This window comes from Delphinus delphis, chromosome 8 (assembly GCF_949987515.2).
Source record: "Delphinus delphis chromosome 8, mDelDel1.2, whole genome shotgun sequence".
NCBI lineage: Eukaryota > Metazoa > Chordata > Mammalia > Artiodactyla > Delphinidae > Delphinus > Delphinus delphis.
This window is the reverse complement of record NC_082690.1, coordinates 15,366,466-15,382,219: the sequence shown is the minus strand read 5'-3', so window position 1 is coordinate 15,382,219 and position 15,754 is coordinate 15,366,466. Positions and strand designations below refer to the sequence as shown.

Genomic DNA, 15,754 nt, shown 5'->3' with positions numbered 1-15,754 from the left:
CCCCCCCTCCTTGAAAGGCAGTTATATGTGGTATGATTGAACGTGCATAGGAATAGACTGAAGATGGAAGTTTGAATTATGGAGTAGGTAGGCGCAGGTAGCAAGGAGTGCATATTAGAATAATAATACAAATTCAAAGGTAGGATTGACAACAAATGATTAGCAAATTGACAAGTCAGATATGGAGAATAAAGAAAATGGAGGCAGCTAAGATGACTGACTCTAAGGTTCTGAACTTGTGGGAAGTAAGATGGTGTTGTCATTAAATACAGAAAATAGAGAACATGAAGAAAGAGCAGGTTTGAGAAAGAAGGTTAGTTTATTTATTTTTTAGAAGTATATTTATTTAATTCCAATTAACAAATTTGTTTTTTTAAATTGAAGTATAGTTGATTTACAGTGTTTCAGGTGTATAGCAAAGTGATTCAGTTGTATATATATATTCTTTTTCATATTCTTTTCTATTATAGGTTATTACAAGATATTGAATATAGTTCCCTGTGCTATACAGTAGGTCCTTGTTGTTAATCTATTTTGTATGTAGTAGTGTGTATCTGTTAATCCCAAATTCCCAAAATCTGTTATTACCACCCCACCCCCACCCCAATCCCCAAGGAAGGTTAGTTTAATCTTGAATGTGTTGCTTTGTGGTGCTAGCGTTTGAATGGAGAAATGCAGTAGGCAGTTGGAAAGCTACTAAGGCCTAAGATTTGGGAATCTTTTGCAAAGCAGTTTTTGAAGCCTTGAGATTGCAAAGGAAGAGTCAAGAGGGAAAGAAAGGAAAATGATGGAGAGCAAATTCTTGGGAAATAGTTATGTTAGGAGAATAGAAAGAATACCCAAAGGAAGAGCAAAAGCAAGTAGGAGAACCAAGAGAGGATGACATTGGAGCGACTAAGGAAAGACATTTTCAGGAAGAAGTAAGATTCAAACCTGTTTCTTGCAGAAAGAGTTCTGTTGTAACCTTGCGAGTATGATATATGTATTGTGTGGGCCAAAAAGTTCGTTCAGTTTTTTCCATAAGATGGCTCTAGTAGCACTTGGTTGTCTTTAACTTCATTCAAAACAATTTTGTTAGGTTGTATGTGACTGCTGTCACATCAGTGTGCATTTAAAAAAAGACTTATCAAAATTGGTGACTTTTTGTGTAGCCATTTTAATATTGAAGATGGAAGAAAAAAAGCAACATTTTCAGCATATTATGCTTTATTATTTCAAGAAAGGTAAAAACGCAACTGAAATGCGCAAAAGATTTGTGCAGTGTGTGGAGAAGGTGCTGTGACTGATCGAACGTGTCAAAAGTGGTTTGTGAAGTTTCATGCTGGAGATTTCTCGCTGGATGATGCTCTATGGTCGGGTAGACCAGTTGAAATTGATAGCGATCAAATCGAGACATTAATTGAGAACAATGGATGTTATACCTGGTGGGAGATAGCCGACATGCTCAAAATATCCAAATCAAGCGTTGAAAATCATTTGCACCACCTTGGTTATGTGAATCGCTTTGATGTTTGGGTTCCAAATAAGTTAAGCGAAAAAAACCTTCTTGACCATATTTCCGCATGCGATTCTCTACTGAAACATAATGAAACATTCCATTTTTAAAACAAATTGTGACGGGCGATGAAAAGTGGATACTGTACAATAGTGTGGAATGGAAGAGATTGTGGGGCAAGCGAAATGAACCTCCACCAACCACACCAAAGGCTGGTCTTCATCCAAAGAAGGTGATGTGTATATGGTGGGGTTGGAAGGGAGTCCTCTATTATGAGCTCCTTCTGGAAAACCAAACGATTAATTCCAACAAGTACTGCTCCCAATTAGACCAACTGAAAGCGGCACTCGACAAAAAGCGTCCAGAATTAGTCAACAGAAAGCACATAGTCTTCCATCAGGATAAGGCAAGACCGCATGTTTCTTGGATGACCAGGCAAAAACTGTTACAGCTTGGCTGGGAAGTTCTGATTCATCCGCCGTATTCACCAGACATTGCGCCTTCGGATTTCCATTTATTTCGGTCTTTACAAAATTCTCTTAATGGAAAAATTTCAATTCCCTGAAAAACTGTAAAAGTCACCTAGAACAGTTCTTTGCTCAAAAAGATAAAAAGTTTTGGGAAGATGGAATTATGAAGTTGCCTGAAAAATGGCAGAAGCTAGTGGAACAAAAGGGTGAATACATTGTTCAATAAAGTTCTTGGTGAAAATGAAAAATGTGTCTTTTATTTTTACTTAAAAAACCGAAGGTACTTTTTGGCCAACCCAGTATTTTCTCTGATACACGTTTTTCTGCTATACTGTTTAGCATAGCTCTTTACACATAGTAGGTTCTCAACAGCTTAGCATATCCTAAGGGAATAATGGACTCTCTCCTGCTTATCTTTAAGGATTAACATTTGGCAAAATGTTATATAAATATTGAGTGCAGTCTGGTGTCCTGCAGAAGTCTTTGGGAAGTCATTGGGACTAATTTGTGCTTTGCAGATTTTCTATCATGTTATCTGTGATATATTCTCGATAGTTTCTATTTTTGTTTCCTCTTTGGTAAAATAGTAAAAGTCCTAACCAGCAATAATTGAAGGCTCTCAAAGTACCAGGAGGAAAACAGTTAATGGAGTTTAGGGATTGGATAAGTGCTTGTATTTTTTATCTTACTTGAGCTATTTAGCATATGAATTATTTTAGACTGTCTTCAAAGAATATTAATTTTATCACTTTTGTAGGTGCTTTCAGAAATAGGAAACTAGAAAGAATATAACTTGATACAAGTACAGGAAGACAAATATCAAAAAACTGAAGCTGATTTGTTGAAAAGCTGATTAGAAAGATTTCAGCAGTGTTTTGCAGAAAAGTTAGGGCTATAGGGACTTAGTGCAGCATTTTATCCAGGAAAGACAAAGATGGGACTAGTGGTGACCCTCCAGTATAGCATTAAAAGAGAAAAATCTATCTGTATTAAAGAGAATTTTTAGACAATAAAATTGATCATGAATTGAAATTTCATAGTCCCCTTGTGTGACAAAAATTGACTTTTAAAAAAATTAATTAATTTTATCTTTGGCTGTGTTGGGTCTTCATTGCTGCGCGTGCGGGCTTTCTCTAGTTGGGGTGAGCAGGGGCTACTATTCGTTGTGGTGCACGGGCTTCTTATTGTGGTGGCTTCTCTTTGTTGCAGAGCACGGGCTCTAGGTGCATGGGCTTCAGTAGTTGTGGCATGTCGGCTCAGTAGTTGTGGCACACGGGCTTAGTTGCTCCGCGGCATGTGGGATCTTCCCAGACCAGGGCTCGAACCCGTGTCCCCCTGCATTGGCAGGTGGATTCTTAACCACTGCGCCACCAGGGAAGCCTTTATTTTTAATTTAGATGAATTATGGTAATTTAAACATCCAGATTAGTTCATGCAAAGCAGGAAATAATATATTTTGCTTTCCTAACATTTCTTTTATGAGTGAATGGTTATATCAGTGTACAACTTCTTACACGTATTTGTTGAGTCCTCTTTACCTGTCATCCTAAAAAAGAAAGTTTGTTCATGTAAGTTTATGCTCAGTTATTAGATCTGATTAATTTAAGATTAAAAGTCTTAAAATAGATTTCTGTTAAATTTTTCTTATTTACCATAAAACATTGAACAGAGGGAAAGGAGTAGACCTAGTGAATGCAGCAGTCTTTCTTGCATTATAAATTACACACCTGGTGTAGTGAATTCAGCACATTTAAAATAAAAATAATTTTATGTGTTCATTTAATCATTGCACTTCTGATCATTTGTAGGCGAAACCTAACCAAACTGTCCCTGATCTTCAGCCACATGCTGGCAGAACTAAAAGGAATCTTTCCAAGTGGACTCTTTCAAGGAGACACATTTCGGATTACTAAAGCAGATGCTGCAGAATTTTGGAGGAAAGCTTTTGGGGAAAAGTAAGACTCAAAATAATGAATTTGAACTATGAAGAACTGAAGCTTGTGTTTTGGGTTTTTGTTTAGTTTTTTATTGATGGAATATTTAAAACATGGGAAACAGAAAAGTAATATATGTGTACCTACTTCCCAACCTTTTTTTGCTCTGATTTTTTTTTTAAAAGAAATAAACCTTTGCAGTTCCGTTGAAACCCACGCTCTTTGACTGAATGCTCTTCTCTTTCTTTACTCATCCATTATGCTGTTAATGGACATTTACATTTCAAACTATTTGCTATTGCAAAACAGTGCTGCAGAAAGCAAAATTGTATTTGTCTTCATATGCAAGAGTTTCTCAATAGTTACATACCTAGAAGTGGGATTGCTGAGTCAGGGGGTTTCACATCTTCTGCTTTGCCAAATATTGCCTAATTGCTTTCCACAGTGGTTGTACCAGTTTATATTCCTATAAGTAGTGCACACATGTTCCAGTAGCTCTGCAATTTGACTAACACTGATGATATGAATTGGTATCATATTTTGCTTTATATTCCTAAATGACAAGGGAGCTTGAGCACCTTTTCACATTTGTCACCAATTAAGAATCTTATTCTGATCTTCCTATTCCTATTCCTGACTTGTCCATTTTCCTATTGAGTTGTTTGTCTTTTTCCTATTGTAAGATACTAACTCTTTGTTAGTCACTTACATTAGAGAGATTTTCTCCTAGTCTACGGCTTGTCTTTCCACTTTGTTATATTGTCTTTTTGATATTCAGAAGCCTTACATTATATAGACAGATTTATGAGACAAGTTTATGTTTCTAAGTATTAATATAAATGTTCTTGACTATCCCCTGAAATTTTGGTTCAAAGAACTGAAAAGGTAGAAAACAATAAAATTTTTCAGTTGAATATACAGATCCTAATGTAAATCTCTCTTTAAATGCTTTCTTTCTTTCTTTTTAATTGAAATATAGTTGACGCACACTATTAAGTTAGTTTCAGGTATATACTACAAATTGATTTGAAGTTTGTTAAACGCTTGATTTATTTTAAAAAATCATGTTTAAACATTAAATATAGAATAATTAGTGATTTTTAAAAACTTAATTGAAGAGAATGGGAATGAGTTTAACTTTGTTCCTTTAACTTAATAACTAGCTACATTAGAAAAGAGTTTGAAACGCCACTTGTTCTCTTACTTTCAGGCAGGTGAATACATAAACTTTTCAAAGGCAATGAGATTTTATTTTATTTTTTAAGATCTTGAGAAATAGAAATCCCACAATATCTTTTGCTAGCCATATCTGGGGTTTAGTCATTCTTATGTTAAATAATTTCTTCTTCATCTCTATCAGAACTCTGTTCTTCCTGTACCTTAAGCCTATATTCCTCTAGTGAAGTCCTTGATAGTGTGGGTTCCTCAAAAGAACACAGAGTGTTTTATGTGCTTTTAAAAAGTTAAACACAAGCTTTCAGTTAGTAAAGATCTGGACACAGATTACATCTGTTATACAAAAAGGATAATCTTATCTCTCTTTCCAATGCTTTTCTAATAGAACAAATGTCTGAAGAAAGATGAGAAAGGGAATGAACTTACAGCATTCTGCCGAAGAAAAGTAGAAAAAGATGTCTCTATTATTAATTTATTCATTAGAAAGTTAAGAAATGTATCATTTATGCCCTTTCTGTTCTCAATGTAAAATATAGTTCAGCTTCTTTAAGAAAATTGAAATTGATATTGAGAGCTTAATGTGGCTCTCTTTTCCTTGAATGTAGCAATGCCTGAAATTATCTGTTATCTCACTCTGCCTTCTCTCCTACCCCCACTCCCATCCTAGGACAATAGTACCTTGGAAGAGCTTCAGACAGGCCCTTCATGAAGTACATCCCATCAGTTCTGGGCTGGAGGCCATGGCTCTGAAATCCACTATTGATCTGACCTGCAATGATTATATTTCAGTGTTTGAATTCGACATCTTTACACGACTCTTTCAGGTAGGATACTAAAACGTTGGCTAAACTAGTTATTGCTATTTTTCTGAAGAGAAACCTTTTTAAAAAATAACATTTGGACATTTGGGATTTTGCCTATTATGAAAATAATTTTATTCATTCTAGAAACTATAGCCAAAAAAAAAAAGGTTAAAACTACTCTATTTTATATATACAAATTTTTTTTGTAAAAAGAATAACTATGTAATCTGCTTTATTCCCCTCACATTTATAATCTTTCTCTATTATTAAATATTCTTCTTTGCATCATTTTAATGGTTGTAGAACATCCTAAAGATGGGTATAATATATTTAGTGAGTTCTGTTATTGAACATTTATGTATGTTTCCAGCTTTTTCTCCTATGGTATTGAAATTCTTGATTGTTAATATTGAGATGTATTGATGCTCCACAAAGAACTCACTTCTTTCTTTTTCTAAAAACAATGGGTGTATATGCCACCTTGTGTAAACCTTTATTTGAAACTTCTTACTTGCACATCTAGGCCTTGCCCTGTTTCTCTGTTTTTGTTTGTTGTTCAGCCTCACTACTGTTGGTTAGAGCTGCTTGGAAATTTTCTGAATTTCATTTTGTATAGTTAAGTTTCTCCCTATAAGCATGTGTAATTTTCTTCTTAGCTTTTCAGAGTTCTTATTTCCCAAACATGTTTGTCTTCCCTTAAAGTAACAACATGATTGAAAATATGTGACACTAAATGGAGAATTTATAATTGAGAATTCAGGTTGCTTTTCCTTTTGTTCTTCATTGCTCTGAGGCTGGTTGTATGTCTTGAGCCAAATGGTCTGATTGATCTCTTGTTTCCTTAGCCCTGGTCTTCTTTGCTCAGGAACTGGAACAGTCTTGCTGTAACTCATCCTGGTTACATGGCTTTCCTGACATATGATGAAGTGAAAGCTCGGCTCCAGAAATTCATTCACAAACCTGGCAGGTCAGTGCAACGAAGCAAAGAGGTTTATTCACCTGAACTTTATTCTCCTGTGACCTTTGCTGAAATAGAGGAAACATGATCTTTTACTAGTTCCCCAGTGACCACATTTCTGCGGCAGAATTGATATCTGTTTATCAGAGGAATTGACATATTCAGATACTATGATTTGATAAATGCTTTCAAGCCACTTAAGAATTGAGCTTATATGTCTTTTGCTTTTGGTCTGAAGCCATTAAAGAATCTATTATTGATGGTCCTTTTGATTTTTGTCTCTGTCTTGTCTTTCCACCCTAATGCAAGTATGTATATTAAAGATTTTGTTTCTCTCTGTTCTCAGTTACATTTTCCGGCTGAGCTGTACTCGTCTGGGTCAGTGGGCTATTGGGTATGTCACTGCCGATGGGAACATTCTCCAGACAATTCCTCACAATAAACCTCTCTTCCAAGCGCTGATTGATGGCTTCAGGGAAGGCTTGTAAGTACATACTGTTTGCCATCTGCTAGAGTCTAGGAACTTAGGGGCTGTAAAACTGCATCATTAATGACTTTATTCCAGGTTTCTTCTGCAGATAAAGATTCAGGACACATATTGACAGGTTATATTGTAGCCCCCGCTATTGGGGCTATTGGATTTTCAGGTTCAGTAGGACTTTGGTTTTTATTTTGGAAGGATTCCTTGAGTGAAATTATTTTTCTCTACTACTTCGCTTGTTACCCTGAGTAAATTTTGTCTTTCTTTTTTTCTAAATGTTAATTTATTTTCAAATCTATGCTAGATTTTAAAATATACCAATTAGCAGAAAACGTTACCTGTTATTTGACTAGCCAGCATCAGAATGATGAGATGTTCCTGATGGCAGCACGCTCAGTGGCCTTCATCAGCCTTCATCCTAACTTCGTGTTGATTCAGCAGCATTTCTTCAGGCTGTGGGCTTTTGTAACCTCTGCTAATATTTATGACTAAGTTCTTATTTATTCCAGAATTGCTATTCCTTTTGGAATTCAAATTGATTATCAGTTGGTAAGCACTAAAAATACTAACAGTTGACCAGGTATCAGAAAACGACTTGTGTTTTAAAGTGATTAGGAAAATCCATTTTCCATCATGCATCGTCTTCTACAGTAACACTGGAGCTGAAAGGGGTACTTCCCCAAATGGCAGAGCAGTTTGATGCTAGAAGCTTCCTGGTAGTTGATCTCGGTGGCTTAATTTGCTTCTTGTTACATTTCTTTTAAATTAACAGACTTCTCTGGTGGTCCAGTCTTTAAGTTAGTGTCTCTCTGTGTTAAATCTGTAAACAAAGGTATTTCAGATCTTTGGTCAAAGCAAATGTCATTTAAATTAAGAATTTCCACTTTGTGGCCATCCACAGATTAAAATAGGAGTTGGTAAACTGCGGCCCACAGACTAGGTGTTTTGGTACAGCCTGCATCTAAGATAGTTTTTCCTTTTTAAAGTGTTGTTAAAAAAACAACCAAAGAAGAATGTGTGGCACAGACTTATGCGGCTTGCACAGCCTGAAATATTTACTCTCTGGTACTTTACAAAAAAGTTTGTCAACCCCTTGATTAAAATAGAGAAAGAGTATCAATGTTTGGAGAGTATCTTCTTGGAACTGATCTGTGTTATTTAATTTTTTTGAAGTACTAGTAAAATTTATCTTTGCACTTATGCAAAATTGCCCTTTTAGAATGAGAGAATTCCTAGATAACATTTGTCTGTATTAGTAAGCAGTGATAAATTGGCTTCAGTAGAACCCCAAGATTGGTTACTCTTTTTATAGCTATTTGTTTCCTGATGGACGGAATCAGAATCCAGACCTGACAGGCTTATGTGAACCAACTCCCCAAGACCACATCAAAGTGACCCAGGTGAACTTTGTTTTAAATTATAACCATATTACTAGAGCCAAGCTTTTGTATAATACTTTACAGAACTGACAGTAGAATTATATTAAGTGATTGGAACACGTAAATTTTAAACCATTGACTAGATTAGTGAATTTAGGTGTGTGTGGCTTCTTTTCCTTTTTTAAAATAAATTTATTTATTTTAATTTTTTGGGGCTGCATTGGGTCTTTGTTGCAGCGAGCGGGGGCTACTCCTCGTTGCTGTGCACGGGCTTCTCATTGCAGTGGCTTCTCTTGGTTGCAGAGCACGGGCTCTAGGCATGCGGGCTTCAGTAGTTGTGGCTTGCTGACTCTAGAGCATAGGCTCAGTAGTTGTGGCGCACGGGCTTAGTTGCTCCACGGCATGTGGGATTTTCCCGGGCCAGGGCTCGAACCTGTGTCCCCTGCATTGGCAGGCAGATTCTTAACCACTGCGAGACCAGGAAAGTCCTGTGTGGTTTCTTTTTAAACTGTGCTTCTTAAAATAGGGCCAAAGGACTTCTTTGGTGGTCCAGTGGTTAAGACTCCGTGCTTCCATTGCAGGGGGCACAGATTCGATCCCTGGTCTGGGAACTAAGATCCCACATGCTGCAGGGTGCGGCCAAAAAAAAAAAGGACCAAGACTAGGTGCTTTCTGTTTTAATTGAACACTGTTGTGACACTTTCATACAAGCAAAAGTAGTATTAAAAGTAACAGTTTTCAATTTTCCTGTTTTTAGCGTTTACAGCTGCAGTCATTCATTCAACAGATATTTGCAATAGGCTGAATAATCTCTTAATTTCTTTTTAATCAAAGGAACAATATGAATTATACTGTGAGATGGGCTCCACATTCCAACTGTGTAAAATATGTGCTGAAAATGATAAAGATGTAAAGATTGAGCCCTGTGGACACCTCATGTGCACATCCTGTCTAACATCCTGGCAGGTATGGATCCAAACCATGCTCTTTTCTCAGCTAAGTAATGACAATGAAGAATTGGGGATTATATATCCTTTACGGATATAAAGAATGGCCTGGTTTGTGGGGTAGGTTCTAAACTTTTGATTCTTTTTTCGTTTCTAGGAAATGTATTTTTAGTGGACGAATATTTTAAGAACTTTCAGATGTGTCTATTACCATCTCCTGTTTCCTTTGCAGGAATCAGAAGGCCAGGGCTGTCCCTTCTGCCGATGTGAAATTAAAGGTACTGAGCCCATTGTGGTCGATCCCTTTGATCCTAGAGGAAGTGGCAGCCTGCTGAGGCAAGGAGCAGAGGGAGCTCCCTCCCCAAATTATGATGATGATGACGATGAACGAGCTGATGATTCTCTCTTCATGATGAAGGAGTTGGCTGGTGCCAAGGTAAGCTTCAGTTTAAGAGACTGTGGCAAAATCCATTATCAGTTGTGTCCTAAAGCAATAGAGCACTTAATGACATCCAAAATACAAGGAGTAACAGTAGCTAATATTTATTGAACGTTTACTGTGTGAGAAAAGATGATGCTAAGTACTTTACTTATTTTAACTCATAATCTTATACTGATACATATTCATGTAACCATGTGAGTAGATATTACTGTTCTCCTCATTTAGCAGTGGGAGAAACCAAGGCACAGTGAGGCTAAGGAATTTGCTGAGGGTCACACAGCTAGTCAGTCGAACCAGAATCTGTGGCCAGACATTCCGGCTTCAAGGCCCATGCTCTTATTGTCTGTATGCTAGAACTGGGCTCTATTCAGATAGCTTGGTAGAGAAAATGAGGGGTGAGTAAAAGAATTGGACCCATTTTGCTACTGTGAGCAGAATATTTTCTCCTTGCCTATTTTTCTAATGGAGTCTTGGCATTGGAAAGTTAGGTTTGGGCGGGAGAAATGAGGCACCGTTAACAACCAAATAAATGGCAACTACAGTGATTGGAGGGTAATAGGAGGTACCATACAGAAACTAAAACTAGAAAGGTCCTAGTAAAGATGGGAAAGATAAAGGCTAAGAAAGTATGTGAACAAGTTCTGTTACGTCAGTGGTAGGGTAAAACAGGGATTTATTCACTAATTAGAAGTAAGGCAGTCATTGAAGATTTTAATAAATATAGGGCAAACAGAGGTTCTAATATGTTGTCAGTTCTCTAGTTTGGACTGTTATAACTTCATAGGAGGCATTTTTTTGTACAAAAGAAGCTTTCTTTTATACCAGCACCTGACTGCCTGGCACATAGTAGGTGCTCAATAAATATTGAAAGGATGGATTCCATCTCTTAAGTGATTGTATCCAGTGTATCTTTTCCTTTCTGTCCTCAATGTCACTGCCTTATTTCAGGCTCTTATAATCATCTGTTCGTCCCGCTTCCAGAGTCATTGATCTACAGCACATACCTTGACTACCTTATTCCTTTGCCTCACACTCTTTAATGACTTCTCATTACTTAATGGAGTAATAAGTCCATTCTCTTTTCTAGGCACTTTGCCCTGGTAATCCTTTCCACTGTGTATTTTGTAATCCAGCAAGACTGAACCACTAAAAATTTCTCCGTGCTTTTGTCTTGATAGTTTCTATGTAATTTAGCTCAGTTTTCATTTCCTAGGAAACCTTTCCATACTCTACCCTGTTTCCCCCATGCCCAAGACCCACAAATAATCTAGGTCTGGCCAAGTGTTTCTGGGATGCTATGAATATGTCTGCCATAGAACTTATCACCTTGTAATATTATATTAAAAGTATTTCCTGGGAATTCCCTGGCTGTCCAGTGGTTAGGGCTCCACGCTTCTGCTGCAGGGGGCACCTGTTCAATCCCTTGCTGGGGAACTAAGATCCTGCATGCCACGTGGTGTGGCCAAAAAAAAAAACCCAAAAGAAAGTATCCGCAGGGGATTGGGTCCTGGAGTCCCAGCAGATAAAAAAATCTGCAGATGCCCAAGTCCCTTATGTAAAGTGGCACAGTGCAATGAATACAGTCGGCCTTCCTTACTCATTTGGGTTTGGCAGAATTCAGTTCCTTGCCGGTCGTAGAATTAAGATCCCTGTTTCCTTGCTGATTGTCAGCTGATGGTATTTTTTAGGGGCCAGCTACATTCTTTGGCTCCTGGACTCCTTTCCTCCTCCTTCAGTCATGAAGGTTCTCAACTTTTAAGGACTCATGTGATTAGATTGGGCCCACTTGGATAATCCAGGATAATTCCCCTATCTCAAGATCTGTACCCTTAATCACATCAGCAAAGGTCTTTTTGCCAAGTAAGATAACAGATTCGCAGATTCTAGGTTTTAGGGCATGAACATCTTCCTGTGGGAGAGGGGACCGTGATCATTATTCTGTCTACTACAGTCCATATAACAGAATGCTCTGCAGAGTGAACTCAGTTTACATATACTTAAGTGGAAAGCTGTCAATGTGTATTAAATTAAAAAAACAACTGTATATTATATATAATGTCACCTTACTTCTGTTAAAATTATTTAGTTACAAAAGAATTATTTTAACATGCATGGGGGGAAAATTGGATGACTACACGTCACATTACTATTATTTCTGAGGCTACAGGATCAGAGGACTTTCATTTTATGGTATGTTTGAATTTTTCACGGTTAACACATACTACTTTTGCAAGCTGTTTGTTGTGCTAGTTAAGTAGCTCTCTTGAGTGCTATATGGGATAAGAAACCTAAGACAAAGGCCCAAAAGGAGATAGTAGTTTTATTTGGGAAGAGAATATATATACAGGTGAAACACTATTTAATACAAGCCAGACAGTGCACATTATTCTAAATTGTTGGGTACACAGTCTAAGTGCTATAGGACTTTAGAGGAAAGAAGAAATTTAACAGTTTTTTCTGTAGCTAATATATATAAATGAGATTAAATTTACTCATTTAAATAAAAGTAATAAATGCATACTGTAGGGCTTCCCTGGTGGCGCAGTGGTTGGGAGTCCGCCTGCCGATGCAGGGGACACGGGTTCGTGCCCCGGTCCGGGAGGATCCCACATGCCGCAGAGCGGCTGGGCCCGTGGGCCATGGCTGCTGAGCCTGCGCGTCCGGAGCCTGTGCTCCGCAGCGGGAGAGGCCACAGCAGTGGGAGGCCTGCGTACCGCAAATAAATAAATAAATAAATAAATGCATACTGTAAAAATTCAAGTAGAAAAACAAACAGCTTCATATATTGTTTTGCACTTGGCTATTCTGTAATTCATTTAGTCTCTTCTTAATGGACATTCCTGTTGTTTCCAGGCTTACACATATGGACATTCTTTTGCAAGTCTGTCTGTAGGGTAAATTTCTAATAGTGGAATTGCTAGATTAGAGTATGTCCATTTAAACTCTTTGAGAGAGGAGAGGGATATAATTAGTGGTGGGACACATGGGAATTTCAGAAAGCCATGGTGTTTCATTTCTTAGCTGAATGATAGGTTCTACGTGGGTGTTTCATCTTTTATTATTCTTTGTACCTTATAGTTCATTATCTACTTTGTATGAATAAAATACTGGAATAAAAATATCTTAACTTTTTTTGTTCCCAATTTTTTGTCCTAAAGTCACTCCCAAAGTATATGAGACTATGAGAGTGTCTGTTTCGTCATATCCTAGTAGCTTGTTGTTGCTTTTTGCTGTTTGTTTCGTTTTGATTTTTTTTTTTTTAATTATTTTTGGCTGCATTGGGTCTTCCTTGCAGTGTACAGGCTTTCTCTAGTTGCGGCGAGTGGGGGCTACTCTTTGTTGCGGTGCGCGGGCTTCTCATTGCGGTGCCTTCTCTTGCTACAGAGCATGGGCTCTAGGCACACGGGCTTCAGTAGTTGCAGCACGGTGGGCTCAGTAGTTGTGGCTCGTGGGCTCTAGAGCACGGGCTCAGTAGTTGTGGCACACGGGCTTAGTTGCTCCGCGGCATGTGGGATCTTCCCGGACCAGGGTTCGAACCCGTGTCCCCTACATTGGCAGGTGGATTCTTAACCACTGTGCCACCAGGGAAGTCCCTGATTTGTTTTTAAAATAGTGAATCTACTTTTTAAAAAATTCCATGTGATCAGTGCACTTGGATTTTTTTTTTTTTAAGTTTAAAAGAATTGCTAAAAGGTTTACAGAAATGTCAGTTCCCTGCTTCTACCCCCTCTAACTCCTGTGTCCCATTCAGATTTTTCGGTTCTAAAAGCTGTTCCTTAACCATATACTATACTGCTTTCTCTTGATTCTGCAATATTAGTTATCTGTTTAGAAAAGGATTTAAATGTCTTATCTCCCTCCTTCCTACTCCCTATCTTCCGACTATAGTTAATTTGAATGTTTTTTGGTTCTGTCAGTATTCAAGTGATTTTTGCTCCCTATTGTATCAAGTAATATACTACAATTGTTGATAATTACTTTTGCTTTCTTTTACAACCTTCTGCTTTTCTGAAATAATTGATTTACTTTTATTTCCTTAGTGTTCAGTTTGTACCTGTCACGACCACGTCTTACCAAACATCCTCTTGATATGATTTTCTGTGGAGTAAATTCTATTAGCATATTAATATAGTAGATATTATGTTATATAGTATACTAATATATGGGAGTCTGCCATGTTTTGGCTCCAGTCTGGACTGGTTTTTCGCTGGGTGTGCTGCATTCCATGTCACGCTGAGGTGTCTCCCCTCACCATCATCGTGGGACTTCATTGCCTCTTCTTTGTGTTGGAGTGCCTATTTCTTAACTCCCATGTTTTTATGTTTCTTGCTTTAACTTCCTTGTTTGGGTGGAGTATGCTCTCAAAATGAGTATGCTCTCAAATGAGTATGCTCTCAAAAAGCTTTCTGTGAAAAGGTGAGAGGTGAAATTTTTGAGACGTTTGATATCTTAAAATGTCTCTATTCAACCCTCAAACTGACTAGGTACAGAATTCTAGGTTGAAAAAAAAATTTAGCTCTATGAATTGTTACAGCCTCAGTGACTTCTAGTTTCTGGTGTATTTTTGCTCTTTAGTACCTCCTTTCCCTCTATCCTCAGAAGCCTTTAGGATGTTTTCCTTATCCTTGATTCCCTGAAAATTTAAGTGTTTTGTTGGTTGGTTGATTGGTTATTAGTTTTCTTTTCTTTCTTTGGGCTAGCTATGCAGTGAACGCTTTCTATATGGGTATTTATGTCCCTTAGGTCTTAGAAATATTCTTGTATTATTTCTTTGATAATTTCGTCCCCGTATGTGCTTTTATCCTTTTCTGGAACTTTGTTGTATGTTGAGATAAAAAAACATCTCGTGGGTCGGTTATGATATTGAAACGTGAATTGAAGAATATGATTAACTCAATCCTCTGCCCTTTAGGAATGAGAAGGAGGGAAGGATGGTGGGAGGGATCAAAATAGGCAGAGAGGGCCTTCCAAATTGAGAAACAACTTGAACAAAGTTAGGGAGGTAGGAATTCCAACACAGGGCATTATGGAAAATGCTGTTGGTTAGGGAGACCAAATTAGACTTGAGAAAGCGAGGCAGGAAAGTGACATTTTGTGACATGGGAAAGTGGAAGTTACTGATGGATGGGTTTTGAACTAGTGAGTATTTAAGGATGGTTAAGCTGGTAATGGTGAGCAAAATGATTTGGTGAGATAAGAATCTAGAAGTTGGGAGAATCACTAGAAGGGGGTTTTAATAAATCAGGTCTGAAGTTGGTAAGTAGAATGAAAAGGAAGATATAGATATGAGATTATTTTATGGGAAAATCAACAAGATGCAGTGACTAGATATTGATGATGAAGTGAGAGTTAGTTTGACTAATCACTTTTCACTTCCTTAACCCTTGAGGTGTTTAGCTGCTCATGCTGCATTGACATGGAGCCCGTTTTCTTAAGCATGAGTAAAAGCAAGTAGCTGATGATGCAGCCTTTTTTTCCCTCATTCACCTCCCAGCATTAATGATAGGACTCAGTATGGGGATGGTTGTTTCTCTGTCACCTTACATAAGTGCTTGTAATACATGTTTGCCTATTTTCCATCTATTTTGCTTTTAGGGAATGCAAATGTGAATTAGTATTTTGTATAAATTCTTGTATATCTCTTGACAGCTTACTTGGACAAGCTTATC

The 15,754-nt window shown here is 37.6% G+C and overlaps 1 protein-coding gene across 1 annotated transcript in view; it reads left to right on the top strand.

The window, feature by feature from the left end:
- CBL (Cbl proto-oncogene) overlaps nt 1-15,754 on the top strand; it is an 82,674-nt gene that overhangs the window by 48,336 nt on the left and 18,584 nt on the right. Inside the window, exons 3-9 of the mRNA XM_060017798.1 lie at nt 3,774-3,920; nt 5,743-5,899; nt 6,724-6,845; nt 7,183-7,320; nt 8,630-8,717; nt 9,531-9,662; nt 9,876-10,079. Of these exons, the coding sequence (XP_059873781.1) occupies nt 3,774-3,920; nt 5,743-5,899; nt 6,724-6,845; nt 7,183-7,320; nt 8,630-8,717; nt 9,531-9,662; nt 9,876-10,079 (988 nt within the window). The remainder of the gene's footprint in view (nt 1-3,773; nt 3,921-5,742; nt 5,900-6,723; nt 6,846-7,182; nt 7,321-8,629; nt 8,718-9,530; nt 9,663-9,875; nt 10,080-15,754) is intronic.